Raw genomic sequence first — 15,005 nt, forward strand, 5'->3', positions numbered from 1 at the left:
TCTGGAGAGAGGGAGGAACAACCAATGGGCTGGGCCCGTCCCGCGCGAGCAGCCAATGAACGGTTGGGGGCGTGTCTTCCGAGGCAGGCAGGAGTGGGCACCCGGTTCCCCGCGCTGTCTGGAGGCTCCGCGATGACAGCTTTGAGTCCGGTAGCGGCCGCCGGAGCGAGCAGGTAAGTGGGTGCAACCCGCGGACCGGGCTGTGGAACCCGGAGTCCGCCTCGAAGGGACGCTACCCGGAGGGACCCGGCGCCCGCCGCGCCTTGGTGGATTCTGCCCGCGGGGCAGGCACTTTCCACCCTGCCGGAATGCGGCTCCGCTCCAGAGCTGCGCCGTGCGGGCCCCGGCGCCTCCCAGGCTGCGAGGTGTTGCGCGGGGGCGGGATGCCAGGCTGCCGGCGCTTCCTGCGAGGGGTTTGAACATCGGGGATGATGGACGTCCGGGCGGCACCAGGGAGGTGGAGGGCACCCTCCTCGGGATACCTCCCGTGGTTCACCACCATCCTCCTCTGCCGCCGTCGCTGGTCATTCATTCGCTCATTCATTCATTCCCTAGCCATATGGACCTCCCGTCCCAACTACCCCCAACCCAAGGGCTGGTCTTTCCCTTCTGGCCCCTGGAAGGCTCAGCCTCTCTTCTAACCCGGTCTGCAATTGTAGCGGCGCTCTGCTGCCTAGGAGGCAGCCTGGAGCTGTCCCAGCACGACTCGGCCGCACCCCTGCGTCGTGCCCGTCCACGTCGGGCGGGCTGGGGCCAGTCTCTCAACCTCGAGATCTGTTCCACAGTCACTCTTGGAAGAAGGAAAGTTCTTGCAGCTGGTCAAGGGGTAGGGAGGCAGCGCAAGTGAGAGATGGCGTTTCAGGTGGGATCAATAATTGTGGCCTCTGCCCCCTGATATCTTGGGCCCTTGTGGGTAGGATTATTTGGGGAAGAAGGAGTCAGTGGTTGAAGCCCTCAGTTGCTGCCCTTGTCCAGGTCCCAAACCCTACAGTCAGAGCTCTGAAGGGCAGCCTGGCACCCCTGGCCATCCAGCCCTGGGGCAGATAGTGTGGATGTAGTGTGACCCAGTGCCCAAGCCACACAAGTACGTGGAGCTGGCAGAAGGCTTAAGGGCTCCCTCTGTCCTGTCCTCAGAGAAGCTGGTGAAGTCCTACACAGCTGGCATTTGCCCTTGTTGGCTTTGCCTGCCCCACCCACCCTTACAAGAATCGGCCTCCTAGGGAAAAGAATGTCCTAACAATCCACAATGCCTTTGCTCCAATGTACATCTCTAGCTGGCTCTGAAGTCCAGTTCCTTTCACAGCAAAGACTTATGGGGCTTCAGGGAGAGAGGAGTAGAGGGTGTATATCTCCCATCCCCACCTCCATTCTGCAGTGAGAAGGAGGGTTTTCTCCTTCTGTAGTCTTCTGATAGCACAGACAGACACTTGGGTCTGAGGTTGTGGTTCTATAGGACCAGTTAAGCAGTGAACATCTCTGGGACAAATGGGCAGATATAGAGCACAAAGCTGACAGAAGCTGCTACTGAGCTTCCAGGAGCATTTCTGCAGGGGCCAAACCAAAGTTCTCATTCCTGACTTGCCTTTGGGAGAATTTTCTGAATAGCATAGTGGGGTCAATCCAGGTCCTATCCAGGCCTTGATGTTACTGATTGCTTTGATGTTTCTGAGCTTAGCTGGATCCTTGGAGCTTTAGTGTAGACCAGGAGGATCTGTGTGCCAATCCATCCACCTAAGATTCCTGAGGGTGAGGTCAGCAGTACTCAAGACGGGCTCTGCCAGCCAGACTTCCTGAAGTTCTTCCACATGCCTGTTTGGGTGGCCCCTCCTAGTCCTTAACCTGGTTAAGTTGCGGCTTTGGCCCTTGAATGCCACATACCATACTTATCGGACCAGCATGGAGAGCCTCTCTTGTCAGAAGTTCCTATTTTGCTTTGACCTGGGACAAGTCGGGTCTCCTTTCTGGGCCTGCTTTGCCACTGTAAGGTAAGGAGAACGCATTGTAGGCTCCTTAAAGGGCTTTTCTGTGCAGCCATTCAGTGATTCTGCTAACTAGTCTGTTTCCCCCTTGATTTTTGAAGGTATTTTATCTCTTTACATAATTGCTTCGTTGCCATGACTACCTACGGAAAGCCCATGGTGTTGAGACCCATGAAGCATTCCACTTTGGTATCCAGGGTCTGAGTCCAGACACCAGAAAATAATTTCCTTTTTTCTTTCCTAAGAAGTGAAAATAATTCCGCCCAATTCTGCAGCCCTCTTTTAAGCAAGGGTAAGTTTGGCATGAAGTCAGCCCTGGCCGCTGTGCTGCTGTTCACCTGGGCAGCAGGGCATGAGTCTGTCACCACCTGTTATCACCAACCTGTGAAGCTTTGATTAATCCCCAGCTGTTTACTAATGTAGGAAGGGAAGGAGGATGGGGACATCAAGGAAGGGGATGGAGCTTCCTCTGTAATCAAGAAGTACCTGGGCTTCCCTGGTGGTCCAGTGGTTAAGAATTCACCTGCCAATGCAGGCAGCACAGGTTTAATCCCTAGTCCAGGAAGATTCCATATGCCATGGAGCAGCGGAGCCCATGAGCAGCCGCTGCTGAAGCCCAGATGCCCTGGAGCCCATGCTCCACAATAGCAGAAGCCACCACAACGCGAAGCCTCTGTACCACAACTAGAGAGTAGTCCTTGCTTGCCACAGCTAGAGAAAGTCTGCACACAGCAATGAAGACCTGGCTCAGCCAAAAACAAAAAATAAACTAATTTAAAAAGAAAAATTAAAAAAAGAGAAAGTACCTGCTTCCCCATGGAGTCCTTGCTGGCCAAAGCACAGCAAGAAGGTGCTATTCCCAAGAAGATAAACCACTACAGGGCAGGCTGGTACCTCCCTTCTCCCCACCACAACCACACATTCTCATTAGTTTACAAATGCTTGGTCAGAATTTAGGACTGGAGTGTTTGATAATCTATGGCCGTCGAGCCAGTCTCTAAGTCTTTGTCCTAAATTAGTGTTTCCCTCAAGTGATGTTTAAAATCTACTGGGAAAGCACGTTGTTAATTTTTATTTTGTTTCTTTATTTTTAAATATTGATTTATCTGGCTGTGTCGGGTCTTAGCTGTGGCATGCAGGATCTTTGGATGTGGCATGTGAACTCTTTGTGATGGCGTGTAGGATCTAGTTCCCTGACCAGGAATCCTACCTGGGCCCCCTGCATTGGAGGTGGTGTAGTCTTAGCTACTGGACTGCCAGGGAAGTCCTCCAATATATTTTAGTATGCATGCTGTTCTAGATACATGTAATTTTTTTCAATGTAATATAATGCTATCCATTGTGTTAAGCTTATTTTTAATATTTTAATAGTGAAATATTTTAATCATTACATAGCCTTTTATTGTATGAATAAACCATACTTTGTTCATGCTCTATTTTTTTTCCTTTTTTAACTACACTTCAGTGAATATTTGTATACATTTAAATGTGTGTCCAATTATTTCCTGAGAGTAAATTGTTAGAAGTGGAATTTATGGGTCTGTCGGCTATCTACATGTAAACGTATGTATCTATTCACATACTGCTCTCCTACACAGGAGTGTGAGACTGTCCATTCACCAAAATGTTGACCAACCATAGATGTTATTACACTTTTAAGCCTTTGAAATTTAATAAGTAAAAAAAGATATCACTTCTACTTTCTTATTTTTGAATATCTTTATTATTATTGTTGATTTTAAAGATATTACACCCCTGTTATAGTAATTTCAGACAAAACAGAAACTATTGAGAGTGAATTCTTCCCTGAGACATCATCACTATTGTTTGATACAGAATTTTTTTTGTTGTTTCTTTTGTTTGTTTGTTTATATATAGAATTTTTAATTTTATAAGTGGGTTATATTTTTTAACATTTTAAATTTTATGTTGGAGTATAGCTGATTAAAAATGTAGTGATAGTTTCACGTGAGCAGCAAAGGGACTCAGCCATACATGTATTCATTCTCCCCCAAACTCCCCTCTCATCCAGGCTGCCATATAACATTGAGCAGAGTTCCCTATGCTATACAGTAGGTCCTTGTTGGTTATTCATTTTAAGTGTCTTTTAAAACTTCTAATGATTTATTTATGGCTGCTCTAGGTCTTCACTGCTGCTCACAGGCTTTCTCTAACTGCAGCAAGCGGGAGCCATTCTTCATTGTGGTGTGCAGGCTTCTCATTGTGGTGGTTTTTCTTGGCCTCCTGGGCTAGAGCATGTGGGCTCAGTAGTTGTAGCTCGTGGGCCCAGAGCGCAGGCTTAGTAGTTGTGGTACATGGGCTTAATGGCCCTGTGACCCATGGAATCTTCCTGGACCAGGGATTGAACTTGTGTCCCCTGCATTGGCAGGCAGATTCTTTACCACTGGACCACCTGGGACGTCCTGGTTATCCATCTTAAATATAGCAGTGTGTGCATGTTAATCCCAAACTCCCTAACTTTCCATTCCCCCTATCCCTCCCCGCTGGCAACCATAAATTCATTCTCTGGGAGTCTGTTTTGTAAATAAGTTCATCTATATCATTTCTTATTAGATTCTGCATATAAGGGATGTCATATGATATTTCTCCTTCTCTGTCTGGCTTACTTCACTAAATATGACTATCTCTAGGTCCAGCCCTATTGCTGCAAATGGCACTATTTAACTCTTTTTAATGACTGTGTAATATCCCACTGCATATATGAGCCACATCTTCTTATCCCTTCCTCTGGCAGTGGACATTTAGGTTGCTTCCTTGTCTTTGGCTATTGTAACAGTGCTGCAGTGAACACTGGGGTGCATGCATCCTTTCAGATGATGTTTTTCTCCAGATATAGGCCCAGGAGTGGGATTGCAGGGTGGCTATATTTTTAGTTTTTTAAGGAACCTCCATACAGTTCTCCATAGTCACTGTACCAATTTACATTTCCTTCAACAGTGTAGAAGAATTCCCTTCTTTCCACATAAATGGGTTATATCTTGGTTACTGACTCATATATACTTTTTGCTAAACAATACATTTTTTACCTTTTTTCCATATTAGCACGTGCAGCTATACTCCATTCTTTTAGTCAATTGCACAGGAATCGACCTTATGTTGATAAAATACTGTTTTGGTATTTCTACATTTTTCCTCATAATTATTTAATTTCCTCTTAATTTATAGGAATATAAATTTTTGCCTATTTGTCCCTTTATTTCCTTATAACAATTTGCATGAAATGGAGTTTTAGGGTCAAAGGATTTACATTTCTTAAAGCATTTGATATATGTCAGAAAGGTTAACTTAGTTTTAAGTCTCATGGAAAATGAGAACGCTTCTTTTTCCACATACATCCTTGGTAATATTGAGCACTCTGATTTTTTTAATGTTTATCAGTAAAGTAGGTAAGAGGGAGCTCTCTTCTTTTGTGACTTGCCTGTTCATATTCTTTGCCTGCTTCTCTGTTAGATTGTCTGCCTTTTTCTTACTGATGTAGATGAGTTATTATCATTTAAAAATGCCAGTCCTTTTTCAGTTTAATTTTTTAATATTGTTTCAGTCAGTTCAGTTCAGTCACTTAGTCGTGTCCGACTCTTTGCATCTGTTTACTTCACCTTTTAAATTGTTATTTATTTGTTTTGGCTGCACTGTGCAGTAGGTGGTCTCTTAGTTCCCCGACCAGGGATGGAACCTGTGTCCCCTGCAGTGGAAGAGCGAAGCCTTAACTACTCACCACCAGGGAAGTCCTCTGTCAGTTTAAATTTTGATGTACAGAGGTTTTTAATTTTTATGCAATTAATATTTTCTTTTATGTGTTCTGGGTTTGATATCTTGCTTAGGAAGATGTTTCCTTATATAGTAATATTCTATTCTATTTTATTGATTTAGAAAATATTTGGCCGTTTAATCTACCTGGAATTTATTTAGTGTATTTTTATGAATGGTATGAGGTACCCAGTTGTTCCAATATCATTTATTGGACAATCTCTTTTTCCCTTACTTATCTGAAACAGTTTCTTTCTAAAAAAGATTTCACTTTTGATGTGGACCATTTTAAAGTCTTTATTGAATTTGTTACAATATTGCTTCTGTTTTGTGTTTTGGTTTTTGGCCCTGAGGCATATGAGATCCTAGCTCTCCCATCAGGATGAACCCACACCCCTTGCACTGGAAGGCGAAGACTCAACCACTGGTCAGCCAGGGAAGTCCCGTGATTCTGTCTTATATACTAAATTCTCAGATACCCATAGATCATGCTCTGGCCTCCCTCTTACAGTCTATTGATCTATTAATTTTTCCTAAACTAGTAAATATTTTAATTGTTCCAGCTTTGTAGTTTGTTCTGACATCTGGTAGGGCAAAACCCTTGCATGACAGTTGGGATAAATTCGCTTCTTTAAAACTTTCAATCTTCTCACTCAGGAACAGTTTATCTTTCCACTTATTCAAGCCTTCTTTCATGTTATTTTAAAAATGCCTGTGGTTTTCTTCTAGATTTTTCTACATTTTAAAAGTTTATTCTTAGGTAACTTATACATGTTGTTGCCACATGAATAATCATTTCCCCAAATATATTTTATAACTGTTTATTGCATGTCTACTGAGAAACTATTGATTTTTATGTTGATCTTGTAACCACTAGAATAACAGTTAAGTCTGTGAGAGTGTATTATTATGTGTCTATCTTCATCACAGCTCTGGCTGGCCCAGTGTCCAAATATAAGAATATCTGGGCCACTTTCTTATGATTTTTCCAGTTGAATATATATTCTCTAGGTAGTTCATGTTACCATCTTTCAAAGAATAATCATCTCTTTTTAATATATGAATCTTTTGTTTCTTTTTCATGCCTTTGTGCAATGACTAGAGCTTCCAGAGCAATGCTGAATAACAGTGGCGAGAGCAAGCCTTCTTAGGGGTTTTCCACTAGCTGAACAATCTGGGGCTCTCCCTGGAAGAGAAGGTCCCAGGATCCAGTAAGCTCTTTAAGTGTAGGTTATCGCCCAGGAATCCTTACACAAGCACGGTATGGCTTGGGGGAGCCTAGTTAGGAGAAGCCTGGGTGGGGCAAGGAGCTGGATCCTGTCTGGGACACTCCAAATCCGGACCAACTACCGGGTTTGGGTGCTGGAGGGGGCGCGGGCCCCGTTTCCAGGGGGCAGGACGTGCTCTACTGCAACAGCTTCTGGTCTGCGCAAGCTTTTGCTCTTCCGCCTAGGGACCCACCGGCCCCGTCAAGGGGTGCGCAGGGCAGGCAGGGCGGGCTCTCTGGCGCGGGGCCCTGCGTTGCTGGAATTCTGGGTGTGGCTGCGCTCTTGGCGCCGGGTGCCTGCGGGCTCTTCAGCCCTTCCCAGGGCAGACGCAGAAAATGGACTTGTGGTTCGCGGGCTGCAGCAGAGACACGCCAGGGGCAGAGGAGCGTCAGGTGAGGATGGCTGGGGAAGGCTGGACCAGGCAGGGAGGATCCCTCCACCCCCCGCTCAGTCGGGGTTGGAGAGGTACAGTCCCTTCTCTCTCCCATCCCCCAGAATCTCCGTGGCCTTTCGCAGGATCCGAGGTCGGTGTGGCGCTGAGCCGGCCGGTGACCTAGGCTTCCGGTGTGTTCGGCAGCATCCTCACTTGTGTTCAGGGGCCTGTGCTCACTGCCAGTCCCTGGATGCAGTCACCAGCGTGGGAGGGAGCGGGGGAGGAGCAGACCGTTAGGTGTGGATTCAGACTCCCCACGACCGCATGGATCCTCTCCTGGTTGATAGTTAGACTGCCTTTCAGCCTTCCTGCAGTTTGGCCTCCCAACAAACTTCCTGCTTTTCCACTCCTCCTTTCTGAAGCACTCCTTTGGCTTCCACGACAACCTATACACCTGGTTTTCTTTCTGCCTCTTGGGCCACCTTCTCTTCGTCTCCTTGGGGCATCCCTCTTCCTCCTCCACACAGACTTTTTCTTTTTAAAAAATACTTAGTTTTATTTATTTGGCTGTGCAAGGTCTTAGTTGCCACACTTGGGATCTTGATATTCATTCAACATGCGGGATGTTTAGTTGCAGCTTGGGAACTCTGAGAAGTGGCACGTGGGATAGAATTCCCCATCCAGGGATGAAACCTAGGGCCCCTGCCCTGGGAGTGTGGAGTCTTAGCCACTGGGCCACCAGGTAAACCCCTTCCACCCAGTCTTTAAGTGTTGTAGTTCTTGAGGTCCCCTACTCTCCTCTCCAACCCCCATCCTTCTTATGGAGAAATAACTCATACACCATAAAATTCATCCTTTCAAAACGTGCCATTCAGTGACTTTTACTGTATTCACAAAATAGTGTAACCATGATCACTGTCTAATTCCAGAACAGTTTAATCATCCCCCCCAAATAAACCTTATGTGCCTTAGTCACTTCCCATTTCCCCTTCTCTCCAACCCCTGGCAACTACTGATCTACTGTCTCTGTGGATCTGCCAGTTCTGGACATTCCCTGTACATGGAGTCATACAATGTGTGGCCTTTTGGAACTGGCCTTTCACTTAGCATAAAGTTTTAAGGTCCATCATTTGCAGTATATATCGGTACTTCATTCTTTTGTATGACTGAATTATGTTCCACTGTATGGATATACCACATTTTGCTTATCCGTTCATCAGCTGGGTGTTTGGGTTTCCATTTTTTGGCTATAATAGTAATGGTAATAGTAATAATAGTAATGCTAATAATTATCATAATGCTATGAGCATTCCTTTTTTGAAAACTTTAAAATTGTAGTACAGCTGATTTGTGATGTTAATTTCTGCTGTACAGCAAAGTGATTCAGTTATATACATATATACATTCTTTTAATACTCTTTCCCATTATAGCTTAGATTTTCCCTGGTGGCTCAGATGGTAATGTGTCTGCCTACACTGTGGGAGACCTGGGTTCAATCCCTGAGTGGGGAAGATCCTCTGGAGAAGGAAATGACAACCCACTCCAGTACTCTTGCCTGGAAAATCCCATGGACAGAGGAGCCTGGTAGGCTACAGTCCATGGGGTCGCAAAGAGTCGGACAAGACTGAGCGACTTCACCTCACCTCATTATAGCTTATTATAGGATATTGAATATAGTTCCCTGTGTTATACAGTAGGACTTTTTTGTTTATCCAATATATAATAGCTTGCATCTGCTAATCCTGAACTCCCAGTCCATCCCTCTCCCACCTGCCTTCCTTCTTAGTGACCACAGTTCTGTTTTTTTTCTGTGAGTCTGTTTTGTAGATAAGTTCATTTGTGTCTTATTTGAGATTCCACATATAAGTGATATCGTATGGTATTTGTCTTTCTGTTTCTGACTTACTTCATTTAGTGTGATAATCCCTGGGTCCATCCGTGTTGCTGCAGATGGCATTCTTTCATTCTTTTTATGGCTGAGTAGTATTCCATTGTGTATAGACCACAGCTTCTTCATTCATGCACCTGTTGATGGACATTTAGGTTGTTTTCATGCTGTGGCTATTACAAATAGCAGCCAAGTGCTGCTATGAACATAGGCTTGCATGTGTCTTTTTGAATTGTTGTTTTGTCTGGATATATGCCCAGGAGTGGGATTGCTGGATTATACGGGAATTCTGTTTTTTGTTTTGAGGACTCTCTGCACTGTTTTCCATAGTGGCTGCACCAATTTACATTCCTTCCAACAGGGTAGGAAGGTTCCCTTTGCTATGAGCATTCTTGTACAAGATTTTGTGTGCATATATATTTTCAGTTTTGGGGGGTATGTACCCAGAAGTAGAATTGCTGGGTCATATAGTAAATGTTTAACCATTTGAAGAATCACCAAACTGTTTTCCAAAGCAGTTGCCCCATTTTACAATCCCAGAAGCAATGTATGAGGGTTCCAATTTCTCCTCCTCCTCCTCAACACCTGTTATAAATTACAGCCTCTTGGGGATGTAAAGTGGTATCTCATTGTGGTTTTGATTTGTATTTCCTTGATGACTAATGATGTTGAGCATCTTTTTATGTACTTAATGGTCATTTGATATCTTCTTTGGAAAAGTGTTTATGTAAACATTTGCCCATTTCTAGTTGGATTATTTGTCTTTTTATTGTTCAGTTTTAAGAATTCTTTTTAAAAATTTTAATTGTGAATTAAAAAACACGTAACATAAAATTTACCATCTTAAGCATTTCTAAGTTCATTTGTACAGTTCAATAGTGTTAAATATACATATTCATATTGTTGTACAACCAGTTTCCAGAACTTTTTCACCTTGCAAAACTGAAACTCTACATCCATTAAATAACTCTCCACCCACCCCAACTCCCAACCCCAGCCTCTGCCACCCACCATTCTGCTTTCGGTTTTCATGAATCTGACTACTCTAGGTCCTTCATATAAGTGGAGTCATAAAGCATTTGTAGTTTTGTGATTGGCTCTTTTTCACTTAGTATAATACCTACAAGGTTGTAAGAGTTTTTAAAATATATTCTAGATACTAGTCCCTTATCAGATCTCTGATTTACAACTATTTTCTCTATTAGTCACCTTTTCACTTTTTCAGTGATATCATTAGCAGTACAAAAGTTTCTAATTTTGATGTAGTTCAACGTATCTATTCTTCTGCTGTTTCTCGTGCTTTGGGTGTCATATCTTAAGAGATTGAGAGTCAGGAGCAAAGAGAACGTCTGTGCTGTGCTCACTCATGTCCAGCTCTTTGTGAAGTTATGGACGGTTACCTGCGGCCCATGGTTTTCCAGGCAAGGATACTGGAGTGGGTTGCCATTTCCTACTCCAGGGGATCTTCCTGACCCAGGGACTAAACCCACGTCTCTTGTGTCTCTTGAACAGCAGGCAAGAATCTTACAAGACTGTTGCCTAATCAGAGATTTACACACATGATTTCTTCTAAGAGTTTTAGCACTGACATTAAAAAAAATGTATTTATTTATTTGGCTGCATCGAGTCTTGGTTGTGGCACGCAGGACCTTTCTTGGTGGTGCACAGACTGTCTATTTGTGGCACATGGGCTCTGGAGCATAAGAGTTCAGTAGTCGGGACGTGCTGGCTTACCTGCTCCACAGCATGTGGGATCTTAGTTCCCTAACCAGGGATTGAATCTGAGTCTCTCGCAGAATCAAGGCAGAATCTTTTTTTTTTTTTAATTTAATAACTGTATTTGTTTATTTAGTTTTGGCTGTGCTGGGTCTTGGTTGCTGTGTGGGCTTTCCTTTAGTTGCAGGGTGCAGGCTTCTCATGGTGGTGGCTTTCCTTGTTGCAGAGCACAAGCTCCAGGGCCCTCGGGTTTCAGTAGTTGCACCTCATGGGCTCAATACTTGTGGCTCCTGGGCTCTACAGCACAGACTCAACAGGTGAGTTGGTTGCTCAGTAGTTTATAGGAGTTAAACTCAATGAGTTTATAGGAGGGAGGCAGAGTGGCCGGGCTTAGTTGCTGCATGGCATGTAGGATCTTCCTGGATCCTGCATTGGCATGTGGATTCTTTACCACTGAGCCACCAGGGAAGCCCCTGCCAGGCGGATTCTCAACCACTGGACCACTAGGAAAGTCCCAGCTCTGACATTTTTGAGTTAGTTTTTGTACATGCTGTGAGATAGGGATCCAACTTAATTCCCTGGCCTGTGGATGGATGTCCAGTTGTTCCTGCATCATTTGTTGAAAAGTCTGCTCTCTGCCCCACTGTTCTGGTCTTGGCACCCTTGTCCATAGCTTGTCTTCTTTAGGGGAGAAGAAGATTCCCTGAGGGATCTTCCTAGCTCCTGTACCCATGCATGGGCCAATAACTCAGGAATTTCTCCCTTCAGCCTGGAGCTTTCTTCTGAGCTCCTCACTCATATATAACTTGATATCTCTACTTAAATGCTTCTCACATATCTTTAAGACTGAACTCATGACTATTCCCCTGCTTTGTCTCAGCAAAATAAAGCAGTATCCTACTTGCTTAAGCCAGAAATCTAAAATCATATTTGACACATTTTCCCTTACACCCCACATCCACTTGATCACCAAGTCCAGATTGATTCTACTTAGAGATATATGTATCGTGAATCCGTCCCCCAACTTCCATCACCACGACTGCCACCAAGTCTGAGACATCATCTCTCTGCCGGAGTATAATCTCCTAACTGGTCTGTCTGCATGGAAAATTCTAAACATGTACAAAAGAGGGGACTGGGACTTCCCTGGTGGTGCAGTGGATAGGAATCTGCCTGCCAGTGCAGGGTTCGATCCCTGGTCCAGGAAGATCTCACACGCTGCAGGGCAACTCAGCTCCTGCACCACCACTACTGAGCCCATGCTCTGGAGACTGGGAGCCACAACTACGGAAGCCACGTGCCTACAGCCCGTGCCACGCAACGAGGGAAGCCACCACAAGGTGAAGTCCGTGCTCTGCAAGGAAGAGTAGCCCCTGCTCTCTGCAACTAGAGAAAGCCCTTGCTAAGCCACAGAGACCCAGTGCAGCCAAAAGTTAAAAAAAAAAAAAAAAGAATCACAGCTACTCTCTGGGTATCAAAAAAAAAAAAAAAAGAAAAAGAGGAGGAGAGTTGTAGGATGGACGCCCCCCCACCCCCTCCATCCTAGGCTCCTGGCAACTTCTCCTGGGATCAGAGTTCTTCTGATCACAGAGTCAGTGACCATGTATCCATCACTACCAACTACCAACACAAGGTTGTCCCCATTTCATCAAAACTCATCCTCTACGCCCCCTGTCCCACACCGTTTTGTATTTGAAACAAATCTATGTCTTAGGGTGATCTGTGATCATGTCCACGTATGCCAGCTCAAACAGATGCTGCTCTGTACTCTTTAAACATACAAAATTGATAGTGTCTTTTCCCTTTTAAATCCCTTCCTTGGTTTCCCCTAGCTTTTAAGAGAATGACAAAAACCCTTACTGGGGCCCACTGGGCCCTGTATGATCTACCCTGCCTACCTCTCCAGCCCCGTTGCTCATTACTTCACTGCTCACCTCCACCTTCCAGACCCAAAGGCTCTGTTTATGTTTCTCCTGCATGCTATATACATCTGGCCTCAGGGCTTTTGCACATCAGAAACCCTCTAAACAGTGATCCCCAACCTTTTTGGCACCAGGGACCAGCTTCATGGAAGACAATTTTTCCACAGATGGGTAGGGGGAATGGGTGGTTTCAAGATGATTCAAGCACATTATAGCTATTGTGCACTCTATTTCTGTTATTATTACATCAGCTCTGCCTCAGATCATCATCAGATCCCAGAGGTAGGGAACCCCTGCTCTACAATGATCCCTCCCCAATACCCTCCAACCCTCCTCTCCCCTGCCAGCCCGTTGGTCTGACTAGCACTGCCATCAGGGCAAATGCTGCTGCTGTGTCTTCAGGGAAGTCTTCCCCTCTCTCTGCAGCTGATTCAGGGCTCCTTGATTGAGGCTCTCTCAGACACTGTGCTTTGCCTTCACAGTACACATTACACAGTTATAATTATGTATTGATCTCTATAAATATTTGTTTCATGTCTGCCTCTCCCACCAAGCATTTTGGGGATAGTAGTTTGCCTCATGCCTCTTCGTACACCCAGCACTTACACAGAGTTAAGTGAGTCCAGGCATTCAGCTGGAGTTTAGAGGAGGGAGGCAGCCTTTGAGGGCTATGCTGTTGCCAGCCTCTGCTGGGGTCTGCGTTCTTCTGACCAGAGAGAGCCAGTGGCCAGCTTCTGCTCACCCAGTCCTGGGCTCGGCTTTGTTGTTCCCTCAGACAACATTTGCTTTCTCTCCTGGCTGGAGACTTTCTTGCCCCTTTGCTGAGGAGTAACTGAGGCCCAGAAGGAGAGAGTGGCTTCCCCAAGGCTGTGAGAGGTTCTTTCAGGCCTGCCTCCCTGTCCCCACGCCCAGGGTCTTTCGGGACCCTGAGACCTCTCAAGACCCAGTGCTCTGAGAAGAGCTGAGTGGGTTTCCAAAGCTAGCGCGATTCTGAGATGGGTGTCCCAGAGTGCGCCGCGTGGGATCCGTGGATGGACAGAGTTGACTTGTCCTGGGAGCAGCCACCCCTCCTGGCAGCCTGGAGCATCTGAGGGTGTCTGTGGGCCCTCCGCTCAGCAGGCCCGGCGGAGGGTGGCCCCCAGGAGCACAGGAGTGCTCTGTTTCTTAATGAATGCAAGTCTGTGTTTAGACCTGAATGACCAGCTTCTAGTCTGGAAACAGCCAGGCCCCAAGTGGCCTGCCAAGAAAAAGTGGTCTGTGACCAGGTCCAGGGGTGCCAGCTCACCCTGATTCTGCTCCAGCAGTGGGCACAATGGGACAGGGCCAGCGACAGGCGGGTCACTCTGCAGGACCAGCTCCCTGCTCCATCGTAGCCTGGGCTTTGTAGGAAATCCTGGATGTCTCCCGGAGCGAAGATTCCACATTTCGGCCGTTTGTCCAGCAGTCTCCCTGGTGACTGTTCTCAGTCTGCAAGTCTTTGCGCTCTGGCCAGGAAGGGGGCCAATTGTTGGTCTCAGACCTCTGGTAGGGGGAGAAGAGAGGACGGGATCCTGAGTATGGCTGGGTCTGAGCTCAAGGGGGTGGGAGACTGTTTGTGGGTGCCGCCCCAGGTGTGAAGAGGGCCCTTCCACAGCCGCTGTCACCAGGAATAAGATTCAGTCACATAGGACACGTATGGAGCTTTGAGTAGAGTGGGTAGAGTGAGGGGCCTGGTGGTGCCTCCATCTCTGCTTCCCATGGGGCGCTCACCTCTAGGCATCCTTCAGGGATGAGGGAGGTGGGGCAGGGTGCAGGCAGGGGTGGGAGGCTCAGTTGGCAAGGCTGGGAGAACCCGCCCCTTGACCAAGACTGGGCCGTGACCTCTCTCAGATCCTCACAGGAACCCTTACCATCTGCAGGGAGAGGGGATTCTCCCCTCTTCACAGAGGAGGAAGCAGACTCAGAGGAGGGGCCTGGGGGTCAGCGGGGAGGGAGCCAGAGGCAAACTTGAGCGGCTGCCCTCACTCCAGGTTCTTAGGTTTGCATCCCGAGCCCCCACTGATGCTAAAGAAACTACACAGAGGAGTTCCCTATAGGAAGCATTTGTCTAC

General features: G+C 46.3%; 1 protein-coding gene across 5 annotated transcripts in view; it reads left to right on the forward strand.

Annotated features, from left to right (window-relative positions):
- Positions 1 to 99: 99 nt before the first annotated feature.
- The window catches only part of GRAMD2A (GRAM domain containing 2A), a 32,521-nt gene continuing 17,615 nt past the window's right edge, over positions 100 to 15,005 (forward strand). For 2 of the 5 annotated variants that reach the window (XM_040227418.1, XM_040227416.1), the window contains exon 1: positions 100 to 173. In XM_040227418.1, the coding sequence (XP_040083352.1) occupies positions 133 to 173 (41 nt within the window). In that variant the 5' untranslated portion in view covers positions 100 to 132. Of the gene's footprint in view, positions 174 to 865; positions 2,272 to 6,993; positions 7,408 to 15,005 lie in introns of those variants that run through there. The other 3 variants (XM_040227420.1, XM_040227419.1, XM_040227421.1) reach the window with 3 other exon arrangements.

This window comes from Oryx dammah, unplaced genomic scaffold, assembly GCF_014754425.2.
Source record: "Oryx dammah isolate SB20612 unplaced genomic scaffold, SCBI_Odam_1.1 HiC_scaffold_26, whole genome shotgun sequence".
In the NCBI taxonomy this organism is placed as follows: domain Eukaryota; kingdom Metazoa; phylum Chordata; class Mammalia; order Artiodactyla; family Bovidae; genus Oryx; species Oryx dammah.